This window comes from Vanacampus margaritifer, chromosome 4 (genome assembly GCF_051991255.1).
Source record: "Vanacampus margaritifer isolate UIUO_Vmar chromosome 4, RoL_Vmar_1.0, whole genome shotgun sequence".
Classification (NCBI taxonomy): domain Eukaryota; kingdom Metazoa; phylum Chordata; class Actinopteri; order Syngnathiformes; family Syngnathidae; genus Vanacampus; species Vanacampus margaritifer.
Window position 1 is genome coordinate 14561485 of NC_135435.1, and position 24158 is coordinate 14585642.

Consider the following 24158-nt stretch of genomic DNA (forward strand, 5'->3'; position numbering starts at 1 on the left):
TACTGATGGAACATCATTTATTTCTATAGCACTTTTCAACAACAACAAAATCAAAGTGTACACCCAATATTGTGAACATACAGTAAAAGTCTGTCTAGGGAAGCAAATAAACACGTATAAAATGGGAATGTGCTATAATTAGCGAAAGTGGCTTAGCATAACATAATAACAAATATAATTATCAAGGATGAAAAGCATTTCTGGGCAGAGATGGCAAATTCAGGTCCAGAAAGTTAAAACCCTGCCACAATTTGGCTTTAGCCCCTCGTGCTAGCTAGCTAGCTCCCTAGCAAGTACACAAGCACCCGGGGAGCTAGCTAGCTAGCACCTGGGGCTAAAGTCAAACGGTGGCAGTTTTTTTTTACATTCTGGACCTGGATTTGCCCCCCCTGTTTCTGGGCCTGAGATATTTGGGGTTACTGGGTCAATCATTTTCTGCAACTGGTAAGATAAACATTCATGACAGACAGATTGTCTCCATGTGGCACTATTAAAATCTTCACATACCTGCACCAATTAAATACGTTTGGTAAGTGGCACTTATCGTTTTAATCTGTATATGGGCCTTTATTAACTATGTAAAGACACCGGAAATTATTTCGAGCAAAACACAAAGGACATTTTGAGTTCATGACGATAATTCAGTACATACAGTACATGTACGCCCCGACACATACATACCCCTTTATATACTATGGGGTATAATTTACATTACAAATTTAATTAGGCAGGACGATTGACTGTCTCCAATATATAAATAATATTTACATTAATTGCGTACAATCCTTTTAGCAACTATTATGAAATCTGAATAAGACTTAAATTGTGCATAATTTGACATATACACTGGACATTTACTTTCACTGTAAATACGATACAATATTTCAAAGTGCTGTCATGAACAAAATGTTAAACTGTTCACTCTCTAAGGACATTTTTACAAACATACAAGCGCAGCATTCTTGTACTACGGTAAATTGATATATCGTACAATGTAGATAGAGGCAAGTGATTGTTAGTGCATTAAGGGTGAGGGAGAGAATCATAATGAGTAAAATATGGCGTAATAATTATTGTACAATTCTTTGCAACAGGTTAGAAAATCCAACCCTACAAACTCTGGATTCTTGTCTGCTTGCTATCCTTCTCAACATGTTGTGATATTGGCTGTCATTGTCATTATTTTCACGAGGAACTGACTTTATTCTTCAAGGAATGTTCTCAACACATTCCACAAAACCACCAATGTTTATCCAAAAAAATATGTTTTTAAATCAAATCTGGTACATTTTTGGTAAATCCAGTTCAATATTGAAACTGAGTTGTTTGGATATTCTCAGATCAGTTTTTGGTTTGCTGTGCTTATCCAGAAACTTCATAGCTATTAAGAAGAAAAGCTTGATCACGATCCAGTATTCCTTCTCGCTCCAAGGGAACAAAACATCAATATGACACTCAAAGCCACTTAGTGATTTCGCTACTGACAAAGATTTTTAGCCTTAACACTGTCAAAAGTGCTTTACTTACACCCATCCATCCATTTTCTACAACACTTCAAGCCTCTCCCAGGTTGTGAAGACGCCCTGGACTTGATCACCAGTCAATCACAATCATTCTCACATTTTGAGGACGATTAAGACTCAACTAATATAAATGCTTTTGGACTGTGGAAGGAAGCCGCAATGACAAGGTGAACACCATTTTGACAAAAGTCCAAAAAACACATTCCGCCAGTTGTTTTAAATACAAATATCAAAAATACAGCAAAAATACTGTCGTCCTGGTTACATGTGATGTCTCCTTGACTTCAGCGATTGTCTCCTCTTCCTCTTCCTGTGGCACTGCTCCCTCCTCTCCGGCCAGGGAAAGACACCGTCAGTTGCTCGGAAGGCCTCATCGTACTCATCGCTGTCACTGTCCGCCTCAGCCACTGGCAAAATTATGCCCGGGAACACTTCTTCCAGCTTGCCGGCAAAAAAGGCTTCGAGGCTGCGGCCCGCTTGCGCCACCTCTGAATCGGGCTGAAGTCAAACAGGCCAACAATGCTCATAGCAATCAACAATAATAATAACCTAAACAATAGAAGTTAATGTGTCATAACTTACGTAGTTGAACTTAGCACAGTTGTGGAACATGAGATAAACATCAGCCACAAACTGGTCAGGTGAGTTGTAATGTTGTGCGCTCCTCTTGTTGAGTCTTGCTCGGATGACGGACAGGTCAATAGGCCTCTTGATGATCTGATAGTAATGCCGAGCCTACACCATCAAGCATCCACACATGTGATATTTTGACTTCAACCCTCATCCCAGTATTATTGATTTCAAATTCATCAGCATTCAATTTGTGAGAGGAAAACTTGTCTGCAGTGATTTGCACACAATACGTTTCATAATCTATCTATGGTAAGTGATGTATTTTATTAAATGTTTTGTTTTTGTCACGTTACCTAAATATGTATTCTGAACCAATCATCTATAGTTGCCTACTATAATGCAGTATTGCCATTTTACAGAGGTGGGAGAAACCGTGAATACAATGGTCCGTCATTGACGGATGCCCGCGTGTGCTTCCGCATTTTCGATAGTGCTGTCACTATCGAATATTTTTTGTAATCGATTAATCTATTGATTATTCAATCGATTAATCAACTAATTTGATTCATTACGATGTAAAGTATTACTAAAGCAGCCCCCCGAATACTGTTTATTAACCAGTGATTGGTGTTTATTTCGTACTTCGTATTCGTATAGTGATTTAAAAAAAAAAAGGAGGGATTAACAATTAATGTTGATATGCTGAAATCAGAGGATTTGGACAATTTTAAATTAAAAAATGGCTCCCAAAAAATTACTTGATTATTAACTCATTCACTCCCAGGCATTTTCACTGAAGCAACCCCCTTTGCTTCCGGCTGGATTTTGACTAATTTTGTAAGGCCCACAGAATATTGTGTTCTATTGCTATAAAAAAAAAAACATGGAAAAGAAAGATTATAGTCTCTTCTTTCATCAGGACAAAAAGTATATTTGTATCTGTTTCCGTTTTGCAGCAATTAGCATTAGAATATAGCTAAATTTCATCATTATTCAAAAATCTGTTTAAAACATTGGGGAGAAAACAGCTTTTTTGTGATCTTTTACACTCTGCTGCCACCTGTAGGCCGTTTTTGTACTACCATTGCTTTAGAAGATCTCTTCAGGTCAGAGACTGCATCAAAAGACTTCTGTTTGCTCTAGCATAAGAAAACATAAACACACTTATAAATAAGTTTTTGGGACCATGGCGATATTTAAAATAGAACTTTTTTAGTTAAAATAGTTGTCAATTAATTTGATAATTGATTACTTGTCAATTAATCGATTAATTTTAATAGCGCTAATTATCAGCTTTGACGCCAACCCTAAAAATAAAAAATACACAGACTGAGCACCGATTGAAGTTTCAGTCCAGATGCTCCTTCTGAGTCCGTGTATTTTTACGAGGCTTTGCGTCATAAAGCACTCGCCGACAACTCTGGCCGTTGTATTGACGGTTTTGCCCACCTCTTGATAATTTCTAGAAAAACGACCCAATAGTGATGCATTAAGAGATGGATCTTCCTCACAGATTGCTGAGCTACCAAATGGACAGCCCACCTCTGTGTCCATGACATTAAACATTAAGTTCCTGATCATTTCCAGACTTCTCCTCCATTCACCTTGATAAGCAAAGAGAGAATGTTGACGCCTCAAGGACAACATACGAGACGGGCTTTTGACTTGCAGTTGCCTAAATGAAAGAGGAAGTATGAAAAGCACTCACAAGTGGACTGACGGGCTCGTGAAAGGGAGCACTCAGGATGTTATTGAGGATCAGGAGGGTCAATCGCTCACATTTCTAAAAGAGAATGAACACAAGTGAGCAGCATGTACATAAGCCGTGACGGTTTGTAAAAGGACTTCCTACTTACTCTCTGATCACATGCAGACAGGCCGTGTCTTGATGCGTGCTCCCCAGATGTTCTTTTATTTTCACAGTCATACTCAACCTCTGGCTGCTCAACATCTCTGCACAGGCTGCAAAGCCAGTCGCCCCTGAAGGTGACAACAAATAAACATTTGGTTTGGAGGTTAGCAGTTAGTCAGCAAAAATGTGTATTGCGAGCAAGAGAATTGTTAACTTACGAAGGGAAGCTTAGCAGAGGTGGGATGTGACATGACAAATGGTAAACTTTTGGACAGCGATCACAACATAAAAGATCCCCGCCGATCAGACACACCGCACAGAAGTCCTCACTCTCAATTTCCGCATTGTCATCCTCAACTTCTTCTGGCCTCCTCGGCAGGCCAGGGTTTGCGATTAGAAGTGGCCTCTGACCGGGTCCAATAGGGTACTCTTCGTCGAGGTCAGAACGCAGAGGCTGAGGGTCATCTGTTGTTTCATGCTCAGATTCCACGTCAAGTTCAGACTCCACGGACCCCTGAGAGTCCACATGCTGATCAGACAAATGGTCTGAATCTGTTTCCGTATGGAACATGGCGTCAACTTCTGGTTGGGCATCTGACTCTGTGTCTGCAGCGCCAGCGTCCGGTCCTCCTTGCCCGTCCTCGGATCCTGCTCCTGAAGCTGATTCTGAAAACACGTCGCAATCAAGACTTTGATCGTAATCCCCCATAGACTCATTTCTGCTGCAGATTTTCAGCACTTCATTTTCCTTGCCCGGACTTTCCAGTTCTGTCTCTGATGAGAGCTCTGGTGATGTATCCGATTCGAGTTGCGTTTCCGCTTGAGAGACAACCGCCTCTTCTGAGACTGACCTGGGGTCAGAGTCAGAGTCAAAGTCGAGTACAGAGTGATTATCCTGAGGGTCATCAGGTGGCAGTGTCGATGCTTTAGGAAAGCTGGCCCTTGGACGAGTATCCCGCTCACTGTCTACTGTGAGCCACTGACGATTGTCTGGAGACCGCGATGCTGCGACTGCGTTGGTCTTCGGGGGATCAGGGCCTCTTGATAAACCCTATAAGGAATAGGACAATCATCTCACCTCAGATTTTTGATCAGACCTCAGTTTGATCATGCTATACTTTTTTGCAGTATTCTACGTACCTTGTATGTTACATGGTGCCAGGTTTGCTCCTTTTCTGCCGTGCTTGCAGGTAAGGGGTCGCTCTGCCTTCGTCCATGCGGGGGAAGTTGAGAGATGAGAATTTTCAGGCGTTCCAGACAAACGACTGGAACTCTGGCTCTTCCAGAGCCCCTCTCAGAATCCCTGCTGCTTCACAGGAACATGAATAACAAATTATAAAACAATAAAAACGTCTCATCTTGTGCAAATACAACAGTTGGCTGTACATACCCGTTGTGACCGTTTCTTGACACGCTGTACTTTTCCGTGGCGTCAAGACGAACATCATTTAGGTATGAAGGATCTAACAAGCAGGTACAGGAGATATAGAGCTTATAACATAAATTAGTGGCGTAAATAATTCAAATATTTAATCACTTGCCATCACCTGGCTCAGTTTTATAGGAGAGTAATGGAGACCGTCGGCTTCTGTTGAGGATTACGTCGGATGAGGTTTCCTTGACAATGCAAAGAACACCATCTGAAGCTCTTCTCTGCCTGGAGTCTGATCTGGCATACTAAACATAAAATAATCAACATTACAAAGTCTGTTTCAAGACTTCTCCAGACACTTCAACTTAAAAGGCGAAGTCAACCCAAAATTTGTTTTTGACAATATGTTCTATGCAGCCCCACTAGTCTAAATATGGTATTTTGGTTAATATTGTGTTATATGAGTAAAGCAGCAAAATCCAGCAGTTTTTATCAGTATCACAAGGCGGCTATTTTGATACTTGCTGTCCACTGAAGATGACATCAAAGTTGCTCAGGGTTCAGGTAACAACCAATCACAGCGCAGCTTCAGAAAACAGGTGAGCTGTGATTGGTCGTTGCCTGAGCCCTGACCAACTTTGATGTCATCTTCAGTCGACAGCAAAAGGCAAAATGGCTGCCCCAAGATGGATTTTGCTTCATAACTCATATTGCACAGATGTAATATTAATCAGAATGTCATGTTCAGGTCACATATATTATTGCCAAGAAATATGTAACCCCTTCAGGCCTGCATTTTTTCTCTCATTTTGACTCTCTTCCCACATAAGAACAACATGGGGAAAAAACTTGTGTTTTTATCTGGTATCGTGCACGCCAGGATAATAAGGCTGTAATGTGTTGTAAACTTACAGGTTAGCCCTATATGTAACATTTTTAACATGAACATCATGCAAATCAACTTGCAATTGTAATTGGTTAGCTAGGATCCAATCATCACCAGAAGTGTTGACATCTAAATTACGTGTTTTTATTGGTTTAGACACACAAATATGTCATGTCCACTGCAATTATCTATGGGGATCAATTATTAAGGTTGACTTCTCCTTTAAATCCACATTCGTGTGGAAGCTTGCATTCATTACAAGCCTTTAAGATTTCTCCTGGTAATACACACCATGTCCGTCAAGTTTAATCATGGTGCCAACATTTTCCAGAGATCAGATGAGATTATGTCTTGACTGTGTGTCTATAACTACCTTGCTTGTTAGCAGATTTGCAGTTCCAACATCAGGGCTATGAGTCGATCCCGTTGGCCTTTCAGAATAAGAGCTACCGGATGAGGCTGCTAGCTCTATCGGTGTACTCTGACAACATCTCTTTCCGCTAGCGCACGATGAACTTGGGTTGAGTCTGCACTGCTGCACATCAGAGCCACAATTGTTGCCTGTCACAGGCACCTCGAGGGACGTGGATCTCTGTGCGGAACACAGATGAGCAAACCTCAACAGTGTTTCAAGCTGTGCCACACACGCAGGTGCACCTGTTCGTGTCATGAACAGCAGACGGGTACGATGTGCATACAACAAAAACATCACTCAGAACCGATTCTGGCACTAATTCAAAGCAAGTGGGTCCTTCAGAATCACAGCTGCATACTCTTAATTGTTTATGCAATGAAAGGATTGGTTACAGTAGTAATTACCACATGTACATTCATCATTGAAAGAGCAGTGTGTTGCTTTCAATAAAGTCAAAGCATTAAATAGCTGTTAAGTGTTTTTTGTTTTTTTTCTTGCTAGTGGGCCCTTGCTAAGTTGTAAAGTTGAAAGAAATATGAGCAACAAAGAGCTGGGCAGAATTAAAAAAGTCGAGCCATGAATTACAGTGGTGTTTTGAGGTATTATACGAGTGACCTTATGAGTTTTTGCTCTGACCTGTGAATTCAAATATAATATATACTCAATATATGAGTACTGTATGGTGGGAGTCAATTCAATTCACTTCACAACACTGACAGAATAAGTGAGCAATTCCTCCAAAAAGAGGCTTCGAACTGTTTATTGCCACTCCTATTTGAAGTCTACTGTCACACCACACATAAAAGGGAAACACCATAGACGAATATCATCTGTGGCGCACAGCGGCGGTGTTATAACCTTAAGCAACAGAGATGAGAACACACAAGGTGGTACAGATAATGTTAACGATACTCTCAGGAATAGATTCTTTATCCTCTTTGAAGAACGACTAATAATCCTGGTGTGGAGTTGTGACGTGTCTATGTCCATGTCTGTGTTATACTGACCCCAGGTGGCCAAGGCTAATGCAAAACTCATCAAAACAGGTCTTGGAAAAATCATGTCTGATTGTTTTACATTAAAAGCATGCGCCCACCTGTGAACAACAATATTAGCATTTATGCTAACACAACATGTCCAGGCTTGTCCACCAGTTTCATTAAATATTACAAGTAGATGATCTGGGGTCTCTATAGCAAGTACAAGGATACTATCCAATGTATTATAAACCAATGAAGCTGTTTAAAGTGAAATTTAAAATAGTGCCATCACTTATCGTCTGCTTACGGAAATGTCCTGACATCTACGCAAAAGATTGTATCATTCCACGGGGCTACTAGTGATGTGATTTGAATTTGGCCATATATGCAATTTTAAAGGTATTCAAGTGACACTAAACTAAGAAACTAAGTACTAATTATCTTGTGTTTATCAACTGTTCTATATAAAACAATATTGCCAGCCAGATTGACAGAGCAAGCAAAATGTACAGTAATTCAGATGACCATCTTAAAAATGCTTTCTTGACAACTGTAACCCATTAAGATGATTTAATAGCCATTAACGGCCAAAAAAAACAGGCTGACCGGAGTACGCCCCGCGTCGAAGTTGCTAACAGAAGTTTTTACGACTCGCACCTGCGATTCAACAAACCTATTGTTCCAAGGGTCATCTCACGTTCAGGTTCAGGCTCATAGCCTACTATAATATTTGTTGTCACACTCTAGTGACATCAATATGTTAATAAGAAGGTGTTGACTTTTTTGAAATACCAATAGAAAACTAATCATGTCGAGGTGGTTCTCTCCTGGGCCAATGAAGTACAGGGGATGGGCATTGAATTTAAACTATATAAACAAATGCATTTCATGGTTGCGTAGTTTACTCTGCTTGCGAAACGGAGCATCTCATGTCTTTGTCAATAAAACCATTCTGTTCAGCTTGAATCTCGGCCAGGACTTTTGTCATTTTAATTTGAGAACTTGTTTTTTTGTAACCTGACTTCGCAGAATCTTGCCCCGGGCATGGACCAGTAGAACCATCTTTTTTATACGATCACGGCTGGAGAGGACAAAGGGTCCTCTATCTTCATTTAAGCGTCAGCCTTCAGAAACATTTACCTGCGCTAAGGGCTGACGCGACAACATTAGCGAGCGGTTTCGCCATCCATGGACAACCAGTTACTATGCTGGACGGTCCTTCACCATTTATGCCTGGTGACAACACCAACAACCAGGGGACACTCTCAGCAGAGACACGAACAGAGAGACACTACACTTTTTGGATTAAAGGTTAAAAAAAAAAATCTTTAACATGGAGAGCTCATTTGCCTCGATTCATCCTTTACAGATTACCATGACCTTGATGAACCACCTTTACCACAATAAAAAATATTATACAGGAACAGTAGGTTTTACACGTATTTTATTGCTAATGGATTGGTGCTGCCAAACATTATTTTCCTTCTTCATGTTGGTGCTTTACAGCCACACTACAAATCATCCCTCTGCTCCGTTATTGCAATTTAAGTCAGACGTCACATCGGGCTTCTTTGAAGATTCAGCTGAGTCTTCAGCTTCTGTAAGCAGGAAACTAGAAAAACGATTAGCTTTTTATACACGCCCTTCTTTCCAAAATGAGGTCAGGCCGATATAGAGCACCTGCTCTTGAGTATCATGCGATTAAAACACCTACCTGATCCGTACCTCTTCAGAAGACATATGAAGGATTGCGACTGCTTCAGAACATGCTTTAATCCTTCTTTCTGAAATGGTAGTGTAGGAGTATATCTCGGGGTGTTAACTACAGCTGAATGATGCTGCTGCTATTTCCCGAGTGGCTCATTAATGGCAGGTTAAGTACATAAATGATTACGCTCAAGTGGTTTTATGTCATATTCACAGTCTGTGACACAGAAACAATGCATCTCTGTGTTTCTGACTGTGTTTGTGATCAAGCATCCCGAGGATTTTTAGCGAGATAATTATTGCGGTTGCTCAAACCACTGGCAGCAAATCAAGACTGTGTTTTCTCCTAAATTCTTGGATGCTTTGCTGAGAAATGTGAAACTCTGTTTTCCCGTCATCCTTTCTTCATAAAAGCAGAAGCTACTTTCTGTTGTACCATCTGTTTTCAGGCAAGCTGTCAGCTGTGAGAAGTGATCATTCTGGCAATAAATTAAACCGTGTGTTTTTAGTTAAAGGACTTTGCAGATTTTAATTAAAATAGAATAATCTTGCTCTCTCTTACATGTCAGCCAAGTAAATCAGTCACTGCCTGGCTGCCACCATCGTATTTATTTAGGTATTAGCTTAATAGAATTTCCTTTGTGCCAGCAAGTGTTTGAATGCCTAATCTGAAATATGGTCTTGATTCTGCAAGTTAAAAAAAAAAGAAAAAAAAAAGAAGTAAAATCATTAAACACATAATTAAAATAACATGCACCCCAATATTATACGCCCCCCAACCAAAATCAAACTTAAAAAGCATTTTTGTTTTCTCTTTACTGATACAGTCCCTCAAATTGTTGTCTTTTATTATCAGAGTGACTCATTTGAATGAATAAAGATTCAAAACATAAATAACAATAAAGTGTACAGATCCTTTAAAAAAAATTTGAAATATCATGGAAAAGTTCATTTTTTTCCATAACTCCATTCAAAAAGTCACACTTTCATGGATTATAGATTCTGGGCCCACAATTGAAGTAATTTCAACTATCCATTTATTTATTTTTACATAATTTGGGCTTCTAGTTCATAAAATCCATAAAAACAGGATTACATTTTTTTGAATACTGTTAAGAAATCACCATTTTCTTCTCAGAAAAAAAAAAGAAATTAAGATCACATTAAATCACTCCAAATATTGTACTTTCAAAATGATGTGTCAATCTTTAATACTTGGTTGGAAATCATTTTGACTTAATAAATGCCTCAATGCCAAAGGGGTCGGGTGCGTAGTACAATGTCTCAGAAGTGGCTTGACCCGAGGAGATGCTTTGTGTTTAGTAGATGAAAGTTTTGACTGATTTTGTAACAGTATTCTAATTTTTTGAAATCCTGTTTTTGTGGGTTTCCATGAGCTGGAAAACCAAATTATATAAAAATAAACAAATGAATATTTGAAATACCTTCAAATGAATCTATAATTTATGAAAGTTTGACTTTTTGAATGGAATTATGGAAATAAATGAACTTTTCCATGATATTCCAATTTTTTGAAAAGGATCTGTAAATGCTTTATGCCATATCTATGATTAAGATTTTTCAAAGCATTTTTAAAATCATGTTTTTTGAAATTTTTGGTAAGAGAGATGAAGTGATGTTAGAATCCAGAAAAAAAAAAAAGAATCCAGAGTAGCGACTTTGATGGCTAAAATAGCCCATTTGAGTAAGCCTCGTTTGTTTAAAAAAATCATTAGTATGAACTGCAACTGTGTCAGGCTGTCAATATCAAAATGTACAGTATTTTTTGTCAATCAAACTGCCTTGAAAATAAGTCAGACGACTGTTACCAGTCTATATGAGCACTCGTTAGAAGCTAGCTACTTGCTCGTAACACTGGGAGCCGTGTTCTACAATGTCTGTGTAATTAGTTTTTTTTAGCATCCTTAGTTAACGATTGAACATGATTTCAGGATGACGTGTTGATGTTGGTGGCAACAGTTTGTGATGACAATTTTAACATAAACGGGACTCCAACTTCAAGTCAGGAAGACGAGTCAAGTCAGCCACCACGTGCTGCCATGAATAACTTAAAAATAAAAGTATACCAAGAAACTGATGTCCTAGAAGACTATTTGGGAACGTTTTATTTTTATGTTGGCCTCACCATGTTGGCTACGTGTTCTGTCATAGATTTCATGAACAATTGCTACTGCTGCTGGCGTGACTAGTCTCACCGAGCATTTTTTTTTTTAAATCAAGGTATTTATCTTATCTTTAACTTCTAGGCAGTGGTAAACGTCTATAAAATATATATTTTTTCAATCTGTGTATAATACGGGGGCACAATTTTGTATCTTTTTCCTTGCAAAAAAATGTGTATTATTGTTTATCCAGTATTATACACTCACTGAAATCATCATCTGTATAATGTATTTATTGCTATTATAACTTTGGATTGTGCCATTTTAGTTAACCGATATTTGAAATGACTTCTTAAATTATAGAATTGTTGTGAAAACTTTCTCTCACCCGGCCATTCGTTTGACCTCGTAGCATCAGTGCAGAACTGGTTCTCTGTTGCTCTTTCATCAGCTCTGCTGCTGGAGAAACCTGAAACTGTTGTTGTTGGACAGGACTTTTTCCACTTCTGTCAGGCTGAGGCTCCTCATGTTCTGTAACAACTGTTTGTCTGTGATTCTCCTCCACTCTGCATCTTTCCTCAGCCGCATTGTCTTGCTCCACAACCGTATCGCCAAGCACCTCCCGCAGACTTGCACTGCGTGACAATTTCTCCTGGCACGGGACATGGCTCGGGCGTGACTGAGGTTGGTCTGCGCTCTGCTGACCGTTGCTGACTGGAAGGGACCCTTTCTGGTGATGGTGATGGAGATGAGCTTCGGGAAGCGACTGGGACTCAGAGGCGCTTGCTTGTGTTTGGGATGCAGGTCCACGACTGCAATTCATCTGGTTTGGTTCTACGATGGGGACATGCGATGGAGGCGACGAGCACTGGGAAGATGTTTGCAAGGTAGAGGAGTCACTTGGGTCCCAGCACCTCAGCAGCTGTTTGCTCTGCACCCGGCACCCGGGGCCAGTTGGAACATAGCTGGAGTTGTAGAGTGGGCCTCCCAGTTGGCTCTTGTCCAGATCTGACTGAGAAGGGATGCCATGCAGGCAACACACCTGGGGCTCATAGCACATTTGGTAGCCACAGGCTGATTCTCGTCCTCTATGGCAAACTGACGGCAGAGCCAAGCATGAGATAGGCTGCGGCCTTAGAATGGTGGAACACGCCAAGCCCTGAGGGTAGGGGCAGTGTCCACCTTCCACACTCAGCTGGCCTGTGGAGCAAACAGTTACACAGGTACATATGAAATTGAAAAAAATTTTTTTTAGGTATTATTGTAAAGAAGGTAAGGAGATGGATGTGGAGGACCACACAAAACACATGGCTATTCAAAAAAAAAATGTTTCTCTCATTTAGCTTTGTGAGGAAATCATCATTGTCGTCCTGTTGGCATCTTACCTAAAGACGACATCTGTTTAGTCCAGTAGCTGGCATCCCAATTGAATTTGATTTTTACAGGACTCCAACTTTCAGACTGCAGTGATGAGTCAAGCAGTTGTTGAATTTGCAGAGAAACCTGAAGGAAGAAAAATAGAAATGTGATGGGATGTGCCATTTACTTGATGCAGTGTCCTATGGTATTGAATGAATGATATGGTGTATTTTTTTTTCTTCTACCATCACTGCATAAGTGTCACCATGTCCAGATAGAGGAGTCTACATTCAACTATATATTCCTCTGAAGCTCATTGAATGTAACCTATTTTAAAAGTATTTTAGTGAATGTCATTGGATAATTCTGTCTGCATACCAATCTCCTGCTGAAGAGCACTGGGCCCCGGCAATGGTGTGTCGTTGCCCAATTGATGAACTTCTGCACGTGGTCCAGTTGGGCACATGTCTCTATCGCCCCCTGCAGCTGGTCGTCCAGACTCTGCTGGAAGTCCTCTGAGATTTTCTGCAGAGAAAAAATAACGTGTGTGCAGTCTCTTGTGCCTACTGGCCCACAAGGAGCAATCACCGATCAATGACTGCTCCAATCAATAAATGGTGTGTTCAGATCATTTGATTTAGCCCAATGGGCTTTAGTTTGCTTTCTTTCAATACTTCTAACATTCTTAACATGTACAAAGGCTAACTGGCTAAGAGATAAGAAGTAAAGAGAAGGAGAACGTAATTACCTCCAGTTGCTCTATTAATAGGTTAGCTCGTTTGTTAAGCTCATTCATCATAATCATTTTTGCCATCTTAATCTGGTTCTCAGCCTTCCTGTGTGCAATCTTGACTCCGTGAACTCTACAAAAAGACAGAAAATGGAAAATAAATCTCATCTGGCAGGACAAAAAATACCAACCAATTCCACTTGCATAAGATTGTAAGAAATTCACAGGGCTCAATATTTAATATAGAGTGGATGTAAAAGGTTTACACACACCCCGGTTCAAATACCAGTCTTTTGTGATATGAAAAAAAGAAGAGATATAGATAAATGTTTTCCAACATTAATGTGACCTATAATCTTAAAATTCAATTGAAAAACTTTGATCGTCATTTAATTAGGCCAAAAATGTACTTTGCCCCCTTTTTGTGGCATGCGGCAATTACAAACATTTCTGGGTTGATGTCATTTGCTTTTTTTTTTGTTATATTTTTGCTATATATTTTTGCTAAGTTAAAGTTATCGAAAGCTTTTTGTTTAAATCGAATCTAATCATGGCTGATAGCTGATGAAACTTTGCACACACATCAGACCTGTCATGAAAATTAATATTTTATCAACTTCTTGTGCAATTTTCAATAAAAGGCTCAATAGCGCCCTCCACAAATCATTAATAAAGCATTCCTGGTTGCACGTTTCACCTACACTTGTGAGAAATGAGAGGCATATCTATCAGCCTAAGACCTACAAAAAAAGTCAAGCCATATGCTAAACCTAACAGGAAGTCCACCATTTTGATTTTATTTTGAGAATTGCGTACCATTTTTGGCCGTTTTATAATGAATACGCATGAAACTTTGCCCACACAAGCCCTGGCAAAAACTATCTATTAAACTATCTATATTAGGGGGTTCTTATCCTGACAGTACCCCAATGTGCACGTACCCCAACGTGGCCCCGGGTTGCGAGGGCCCTAGTTTTATAAAAAAATAAAAAACACTTTTAAGATGTCTCTATTCATTTCCATCTCAAAAACGTAAAAACAAAAAAAATGAAGAGAAAAAATTGACTTGTTTTTCACATTCCAGCGATGTATCGTTAAATTATGACACATCTTAATCAAAAATGGACCTTTGCAATAGAGCACATGAAATGGAACTCATTAGATTAATTAAGTGTCTGGGAAGTGAAGATAAATGCATTTTTCATGTTACATTTTCAATGCCACAGTATAACACAGAAGTGAACTCAATGCCATCACGGATTTCTTTCGAGCCGAACCAACCTGTCCTCTATCTGCTTTGCGTTGTTCTCCACTGCAGACCTCCTCTCTTCCACCTGTACCATCAAGCTTTCAAAGAGCCACCGCTGATCCTGAAGAGCCTTCCCAATCTGCACCACCCTGCACACATTAGGTGTAGCGTTCACAGCAGTCACCGCGGAAGAAGTTCATGAATAAACAACGCCAGAAGGAAATGTGTTTCTCCCGGGATGCAGGTGACCTTAGAGCCGAGTACTGTGCTGTAACATCACCGAAAAACAAAAGCATATGAATACTGAATCGATGTGAGGCGAGCCAAGGGTAGTGTTTATGCAGATCTTAATGATAAAAGTGACAGTTAACTTTTTAACCTGCACTAAGCCCTTCTTTGCCGTGTCCTTGTGCGTGTGAGAAGACTGACCTGTGGGTTTTGTGGGAGGACAGGTGACAGCTGCTGCAGCACAGGAGGTCACATGATTCACAAAGCAGCTCCAGGGGCTGCTGTCTATGAGAGTGGCACATGAGGAGGGAACAAGGATACGACCCTGTACCCAAAAAAAAAGAAAAAGATAATATGCAACAGGAATTCGAAAACAGGTGACTCGAGTAGACAACTCGGCATGTGCCAAGCATTTGCGCAACAGGTGTGGATGCATGTTAACGAGGTGCTTCATTAGGCACGTATTGCATAGCAAAAAATATTGTCTTCAGGAAAATTTAGTTTTTTCTTTGTCTTTGAAGATCAGGGATGAGCAACTTTAATAATGGAAAGGGACACAATTTGTTCATCAGTGCTACTGGGCAGAGGACCACACACTTCCTAACTAGATATACGACAAAAAAAAAAATATATATATATATATTTATTAAATATGCACAAAATACGTGCATTAGTATAAAAATGTTGTGACCAGCAAGTGTGTTCAGAGAGAACAAACAACTACTTTAATATCCATGGATCCATTTTCTATCACCTATCATGTGCAGGGCCAGGGAAGAGGCTGGAGTCAGCTAAAGTACAGTATGAGAATGACAACACCTGCAATAGCTGCCATAAGTGAAATAAGCAGTTTTGAAATGCTGCCAGAAAATGATGATGTCATAGTGATGTTAGCATGGGAATCAGCTTTAGCCAGGAGATTACACATGAACCAAAACCCTGCTGTTAAAAAAGACACTATTCATTTGCATTATATCTCTACTATTAGCCATTTTCTTCTAATCTAGCTTAATAGACACACACAAATACACAATACACATATATTGTGTTTTACAACAATACTTAACCTTATTTACAGTTCATTATTTTCCAATAGATGAAATAGTGAAGCTTTTGTTAAATTGATCTGCAACCCCCGTTGCTGGGTCCACTCACTTGAATGCATTCATTTGGTGCCTCTCTGAGGTTCTGCCACCGGACACACAAGGCAGAACTTGGCTGTAAGTTGAAAAGGGCCTTAAGTAGCTACGCCAGCGGACTATGCGAAGGAAAGATGCACTTTCGGGTGTGGGTGTAGCTAGCTAGCTAACCACAAGTCGCATTTTTGTTGGATAACCACTGATGCGAACGAAAACACTTGAGTAAAGCAGGGTACTCCATCATTTTAGCCATGCCCGAAAACATCTGAAAAACTGAAATAGTTTCACACTGTATCTCCACAATTGAGTACTACATAGTTCATGTATTAGCGTCTAGATAAACAAATCTCTGAATTCCCTTTACAGGCCCAATTAGCCATGTTCCCTCCCAGGTGTCAAGTGACATGTTAGTGTTGATAGATGACACCACATAGTATACTTTGCTACAGACCACCAGACAGCATGAATTCCGGCTACTATTCAAGTTAGACTCAAACAGAGCAAGAGCAATCTGAGCGATAAAAAAAAGTGAACACAATATTCCGTGCTGTCCAATCGATTCTTTGATGTAGCAGCCAGCTGCACTCTAAAATATATTTCAAACACTTGTAAATAGGTCAGCATGGAGAGTGCCGAACACAGACTCAGCGCTCTCTGTTGGCCGACCTGCTCACACTTACAGTATGTGGCTTACGAGTGCAACGTTGTTCAGAGTTCACAATGCCAATGTGACTGACCGCATCCTGTCTGCCAGCTCTTCTCACTCTTCACATATTATCACTCTTCATATTATCAGTAAAGCCTCACCATGAACGAGCGCAGAGGACAAACGAGTGGTCTACAAAAGCTTCCACTCCACTTGAGGCTCTTTAAATAGCGCCAAGCTAATATTAGCAAATAATGAAATCTTACAGCCTCTTTACAAATCTGGGACAGTTAGTCAAATAAAGGTGTGATGAAAATAGAGACCTTCAGGAACCATTTGCAGCTATTGCTAAAAGGCAAACCATATTTTCTAAAATAATGGTATGGGGTGTATTTGAAGTAAGTATTATTAAATAAAATGTAAAGTAATCAGTGCTTTGCGACGTTTTGCTTCAATAGACGATGTGCACTTGTGCAGTACTACTACTTCTGGCGTGCACACTTAGGCCACCTGGGGGTAATATACAGGCATGCAGATTTACAACAGTACATGGAGAGTGTCACTAGTCATTAAGCCGTTTTAATCGGATTTGTTCTTTGCAGAGGATAAAGAATATATGCCTGTGAGTATTGAGTCTGTTTGCACGTGTTGCTGCACGTTTTTTGGCTCAAATCGCTTAAGGTTCAAATATGACACGGATTCTATTTGTTAGCCCATCTATGGGTGTTTTGTGTTTATTGTTACCGTAAAGGTAGTATAACTTTACTAAGGCAAATAAATATATGTGGTTGTTTGAAATGCACTAAGTGTAATTCTTTGTTTTACGTTTACTTTGACCATACCTGGGAGGAATTAGTCGTCAAACAGCATTTATTTGTTGATAATGAACTAAGGCATTAATTGAAGCATGGAATTTATTAAAATGGAGGCCAATGATTAAGAAAATAGTTTTTCATGTATTTGTACTCAGAGGTGGGTGGTAACCATGGACTTATATATGAGTGGAGTAACAATGCCGTCTACCCGACGTTGGGAAAAGTGAAGCCACCAGCGGCCATCTTACGTTGCCATTCACTAAGCCCACACCTAACTTGAATATATTGATTTTCCTGCGTCATTTTCATGTTTTTTTTTTCTGCCTCTATGGCAAAAATACCACCGTGAATGACATACAGTTGTACCAATAAGTCTGGGAGAAGTGCTACATGTACATTTCATCACTAAGAAATAGACTTTTAACTTTTAAGATTTGTTTACATCACGTTGTCAGGGGCCAATTGACAGTCCATTCATATATAAGTCTGTGGTGGTAACAAGTTACATTGACGCAGTTACTTTTACTTAAGTAACTTTTGGGATAAATTGTACTTTTGAGGGTAGTTTTAAAGCAAAATACTTTTTACTTTTACTTGAGTATTTTTGTTAAAGAGGAACTAAATCCAAACATTGCCAGCATTAGTCAAAACACTGTACTGTACTCTGATTAATATTGCATTAGTGGAATAAGAATTAGATGAATAATTCATCAACATATGGGGGCCGCAATGTTCGGCGAAATCGTCTTCAGCTCCAGACTGGAAGTGACGTCACAGCTGCAGTTGCACTTTATCTGCTTCTACTGAATTGTGTCTGCTGAGATGGAAAAAATACTACGGCCATCAGAGGAAGTATAGTAAAGAGTAAATCCGCTGTACATCAACTTTTTGAAGTGAAAGACATCCGTAAAAAGAAATCTAGCATTTAAAATACTTCAACGAGATGTTGGCTGACTGATTGAGATCTGGATCCTAAAAAAACCTGTCAGACGGCCCCATCAAAGAAAAGTCATATAAACAAAGCACGCTTGCCTGGTGCAGTCGTCAGAACGGAGCCGGATCCTCTCTGGGGCGGTTCAGGCCTCTGCTGGTCGTGCAGGTCCGTATATTGGGATGACACTGCGGCTCTCTGATGCTGATGCACATCCGTGCACTGGTAACACAACCACTTGTTGCAGAGTGTGCACAAGCTCTGTGCAAGCGTCATCTCTGAGCATTCTGAGCAACTCTGATGAAGGGAGAAAAAAGTCAACAACACTATCAGTAAATAGAACAAAACACAAAGGTGAGATAAAAAAATTTAAATAAATTGTGAGTCTATTATAGATTTCTTGTCATTCATCTTGTTATTAGAACCTTTCAAGACTAATGAGCACAGATTGGCATGTTAGGTAATTTTTTAGAGTGCCAAAAAAAACACTGTAAAAACCTCAGCAAAAAAAAAAAAAAAAAAGCTTGCATGTGCAACCCAGAAGCAACAAACACACAGTAAAACTAATCATCAAAGCAATTAACAACCTTACGTTCTCCATTTCTGTGGCTTGGCAGAGCGGCGGGCGGCGCCTTCGTGGCGAGAAGCGTGTGCCGCCTGGCACCTCGGCAGCGGGAACACTGAGCCTGAGACAAGACTGAAAAGACTTCTACCTGAGGCAGGAAGCGCTGTGCCCCGGAGGAGACCGCTTACATGACAGCCTCACCGCACGCTCTCCCTCACCACTTCACCCGAGTGGCGGACCCCCCCTCGCTGCGGCGGAGGAGAGAGAGAGGGTGTCACACTCAAATTCATCCCCTGCTTGCACCACATAAATCGAAACATCTCCTATTTAAATAAGCCCGTGCATAATAATTGGGAATTAGGGAGAATTTTTTTTTTTTAATAGGGCAAAACATACCTGGAAGCTCTTTTCGTGCAATGGATTAAATAGGACCAAGTGAAGGAGGGAGGAGGAGGAGGAACATTTGTTTGCCAGCAGGTGGGCAGGTGCAACAGAAGGATGTTTGGGACAAGACTGAGGCAGCTGTGGCCTTCTACAGCCCTGTGTCAGCATCAGCACGAGGGCCCGCAGGAGCTAACGTGGCTCATCAAAACCAGGTCAACCTCTGATATGCGCCAGATGGGACCGAGTTACACTCCTGCAACCCTTGCTAAAATTACCAAATCAATTAAGATTCTCTGAGACTGACTGAGATGAAGGTCCAATTTAGACCATGGCTCAACTGATTAATCGGCCGACCGGACTTAATCTGTGTGAATCTCATATGCTCTTTAACTCATTTGCTCCCTAGAACGTATAACTACATTCTATTTTAAATGTTTTAAATGTCCCAAAGACATATTTATACGTTTTTTAATTATTATTATTTTTTTTTTTATGCTTAAGAAGGCTTTGATGCAGCCTCTGAACTGCAGAGAACGGTTGAAGCAATGGTAGTAATTACAAAAACGGCAAGCAGGTGGCAGCAGAATGTAAGAGATCAACCAGGACCATGTTGCAAACAAGCTCATTTACCCACAGGTCTAAACTGATTTTTGAATAATGATGAAACTTAGCTATATGCTAATGCTAATTGCTTCAAAATGGAAACAGATAGAAATATACTTTTTTTCCTGATAAAAGAAGATACTCTAATCTTTCTTTTGGTAGGTTCCATGTTTTTATAGCAATAGAACACATTTTGTGGACCTTGCAAAATCCAGTAAAACAGCCTGGAGCAAAAGGGGGTTGCTTCAGTGAAAATGGCTGGGAGTGAATGAGTTAAGATAAATTTTCTGTGACGTTGATATGTTTTGTATTATATTCCATCTGAGCACTAAAAGTGTGTCATCTCTTTATGTTAAAGAAAATAAGAGCAGAAGAAATGTGATTTCAGCATGAAAGGGCATTATTCATAAATAATCTTTTGCCAGTAACCTTATGTTGCTTATTTACTGCACATACTTACAGTCGAAATTTAAAGCAACCCTGGGCCTTTTGTCTGTGCAACGTTTCAGATTGGTGATCACAGATCCAGATTTCTTGTCTTGGTTTCTTTTAATCGTCTCACTCAGGGCGATTCTAGGTTCTGAGGTTTAGTGGTGCTGATCTCCCGGCTAGGTAAAATCAATTGAACTATTTTGTAAAATTTGAACACAATTTCAACCCCACATTTGTGACAAAGAAGTTTAACACTTTTTGTCATGGGCATTCAATCAGTTAGCACCTCGCCTTTAAAGTTTAACGGGACACAAAAGCTATCTTCTCCCATTCCAACTCAAAGAGCTGGTGTTGTCTCTGACCAACGTGAGCTAAAATGAAATAGAGCTACAATGAGGACTTGTAATGATAATGTCCAATGTCCAATTTATTTACTATTTACTATTACACGGTACACCATGACCGTACTGTTGTCAGTATATCATTGGAAGGTGCAAATTGTCTGTGAAGAGGTGGGAGGTAAGAAGCCTTTTTTTTTAGGCGGGGAATTGCTGTAATTTTCATCAAAGCTTATTTAAGGACATACACTCCACACACATAACCTCGTAAACATTAAGGGGGCTGTAATTAAATGTAGGGGTGGCTGAGCACCCCCAAAAATGGACTAGAAAACGACCATGGCCTCACACAAAAAACCTGATAAAAGCCCAAAACTGAAACCTTTCGTCAATTGCGGTGATAGAATGTGCCCACACACAAATTGAATGACACAGCAATGAATTAAAAGGCGTAAACTTGTACATTAAAACAAGAAAGGTTTCTCGGGCTGTAAAGACACTTCCCTCCTACAAGGACATCAAGAGAAAAAGGGGAAGAATCAAAAGGGCAGTGTCACAATAATTACTGCAGTAGGAGAACACATAAAATCTTTGTTCCATCTTTTGATAATGGAGTATATAGTAAAAGAACATAACATGTGTTTATTTATCATTTCACCGATTTGGTGTAATTATACAGTACAATAAGTTTTTCACTGGCCCTGTTACACTTGAAAATTCCTCTTGTTAAGTTAAAAAAAATACTAAAGGACAATTATAAAACAATGAGATGTTCTGCCTGTAATTCATATATTTTTTGATGTAAGCGTTAAGGGACAAACATTTTAAAAATGTTATTTATATAATAATAATAATAATGTATGTTGTAAAATAATCAGATGATTAATCGGTTATGTGTTTTTTTTTCGGACAAACATCATAATCAGCCTAAAAAAATCAATAACAGCCTGACCCTAATTTAGACACAAATTTGGGTGGTATTGCAAAAGAGGAAAATATTTGAAGCTCCCAGAAGCTGTTATTAGCTGTTATTAATCTGCCTGACAACAACCTCTGCAGCAGCCTGACCTACAAATGTGGCAAATTTCACATCCTTGGGTGCTCCAGTGGGGAGCTCAGAGCAATCCCGTTCCCCGCAGTGCGCCCATGGACCCAATTTGAGAACGCAATTAGTCGGTCGTCATTCACTCGGCTTTTAATATGGGCACGCTGGAACAAAAAGGGCACGGTGCTGTCTCCTACAAGCTTCCATTGCTCAAAGCTTGAATAACATGTCAAAGGTGTGACAATTTACTTTTGCATTTCATTATCCTGTTAGGCCACTGCGATCTGTTGACGGCCTTTTAGTATCCCGGCCTCACACGAGATTAAAAAACTTGACCCCAAATTGTGGAATGCACTTCCTTTCGAGTTGAGAGCTGCCTCCTAGGGAAATATTTATATCAGCAGAAAGTACTAGAAGATTGTTTTGATTTATTTTGTATTTTAATTAGGAATGTTGCATTTTAAATGTGATCAATACTTCTTTACTTTTATTCTTATTTAATTGGTTAGATTGTTTTTTTTGGATCCATGGTTTTTTTTCCTTATTAACTGAAAAATGTACTAGTAGTGTGCAGATGTCAACTAGTGGACAGTTTTGCCTCATTAGCAACATAGTTGTACTAGTAGTATGCCAAAGTTGTCCTACGAGCGAATCATCAAACAGTAGTGGAAAGTGTAAACTTTTGTTTATGAATAAGACACAATGGCTCGCTGAGTATGCAACTGTCTTACTAGTGAGGACAAAGGATGTATGTACTAGTAGTACATATATCTAAAGATGGTCAAATGGCTTTCCATACGAGCCACAGATAGTGTGGCAGTTACAAAACAAATGTAATGTTTCAGATGAGTCCTTAGCACCTAACCATCTGTAATGCAACATCAGTGCTGTCAATTAAATCGACGCAAGCCCCGCCCCCCGCATCCAGCGCCTGCAGCTTCAGCATCGGAGCACATTTTGGGAGATGACGCACCTATCTATCATGGCAGCATGGCGCAGTAGAAAAAAAAACATAAATATTACACAACCACCGGAGACAACGCAGCACACGCACAAAGTTAATGACTATTATGTTAACAAAATAATGTGTGGACTAGTTCGAATGTGCTATTTGAGGTACACCCGAAGTAAACATCCTACCAGGTGTGCGCCAATTCCGTGTGAGCTGCTCCAGTCACGCCGAGACTTTTTTTTCTCCGTCCTCCTTGAGTGTCACAGCTTTAATGGTAGCCTCCAAAAAAAACTTGCTCCGTGTCCCCTTCTTCGTGAGCTGACTTGTTTTATTAGTTTGTGTTTTTGAACCTTGTTCCCTGGCAGTATCTCCGATTGTCGGTCATCACCAGCGGATGTCGCTCTACGGCCCAGACAAATTTGGGAGCTTCAAATGTCGCAGTGTATCGCGAGACTATGGATTTCTCGTGGATTACTTCTGACGTCTTGCATAACTGTGACATTGTTATGTTTTCTTGTTTGTTGTTTTAATAAAAATATACACTCGACTCATTCCAGGATTGGGAGATTAGTTAGGCATTTATTTTCTAAATGTTTGTTTTTAAGAAAAACAGAAACTAAAGACCATTTATTTGATTAATTTTTTTTGCAGTGTTTAAGAAAAATAGCTTATAATCCTTCATAAAATTTGTCTAGCTCAGCTCTCAACAGTACACTTTATTCCATTTATTTGCCATATGTAATTTGCTGTCTTTAGTGTAACCCTATTACAAATACTCTCCTGTAAAGTAAAGTCTATTTAAAAACATATTGTTGAATACATTTTTACATATAATACAAATGTTATGTAAATACTAATTTAATTTTAGTATTATTCTATTTACAGTAACATAGCGGCATATCAATGCAAATATTAAAGACTTCTTGCTCAAGATTACATGCTATCTGTGTTAGCTATTAACCTAAATGATACAAAACAAACTTAACTACAGTTTACCTCATAAAAATTATAATAAATAAATAAAAACTTTGCTAATACTGTGTGTTTTTCTGATAACGAGCGTTTGTTTGAGTGAGAGACTCTGGCTGGGGGAAAAAATGAACAAATATGAAAAATAGAAGTATATAAGCTCTTTTTTTATTCTCTTCTAGAGAGAGAAGTAACGGGTTGGTGTGTATGATGAGAGACACAAGTTTACAGAAAAACATGTTTGCATGTCTTAATGTACTGTACTTTAGTTCAATTTGGACAAAAGGTTTGCAATTTTAAGGCCATTTTGTCCAGATTTAGACATGTTAGTTACAGTAATAC

The 24158-nt window shown here is 39.5% G+C and overlaps 1 protein-coding gene across 3 annotated transcripts; it reads right to left on the bottom strand.

Annotated features, from left to right (window-relative positions):
* trim66 (tripartite motif containing 66) lies at positions 1–23279 on the bottom strand. 3 transcript variants are annotated; one of them, XM_077564245.1, is made up of 18 exons: positions 23036–23279; positions 19121–19341; positions 18630–18825; positions 15199–15322; positions 14802–14918; positions 13539–13653; positions 13169–13315; positions 12817–12934; positions 11820–12631; positions 6580–6798; positions 5496–5625; positions 5339–5411; positions 5089–5254; positions 4167–4999; positions 3953–4076; positions 3805–3879; positions 2106–2258; positions 1–2021 (listed from the first exon to the last, which is right to left on the bottom strand). In XM_077564245.1, the coding sequence occupies exons 2-18, from the start codon at positions 19127–19129 to the stop codon at positions 1785–1787; spliced, it is 3648 nt and encodes a 1215-aa protein (XP_077420371.1). In that variant the 5' UTR covers positions 19130–19341; positions 23036–23279; the 3' UTR covers positions 1–1784. The 3 variants fall into 3 exon arrangements, with proteins under 3 accessions (XP_077420371.1, XP_077420370.1, XP_077420372.1); XM_077564244.1 differs by having other exon boundaries at positions 5089–5257; XM_077564246.1 differs by having other exon boundaries at positions 5089–5257; positions 19116–19341.
* Positions 23280–24158: the final 879 nt, after the last annotated feature.

Coding starts and splice junctions, on each gene's coding strand:
- trim66 (XM_077564244.1), bottom strand. Junction 13,316..13,538: donor TATTAATAGAGCAACTGGAG/GTAATTACGTTC, acceptor TTTTCTCTGCAG/AAAATCTCAGAGGACTTCCA. Junction 4,077..4,166: donor CCTCTGCTAAGCTTCCCTTC/GTAAGTTAACAA, acceptor TGTCACCTTCAG/GGGCGACTGGCTTTGCAGCC.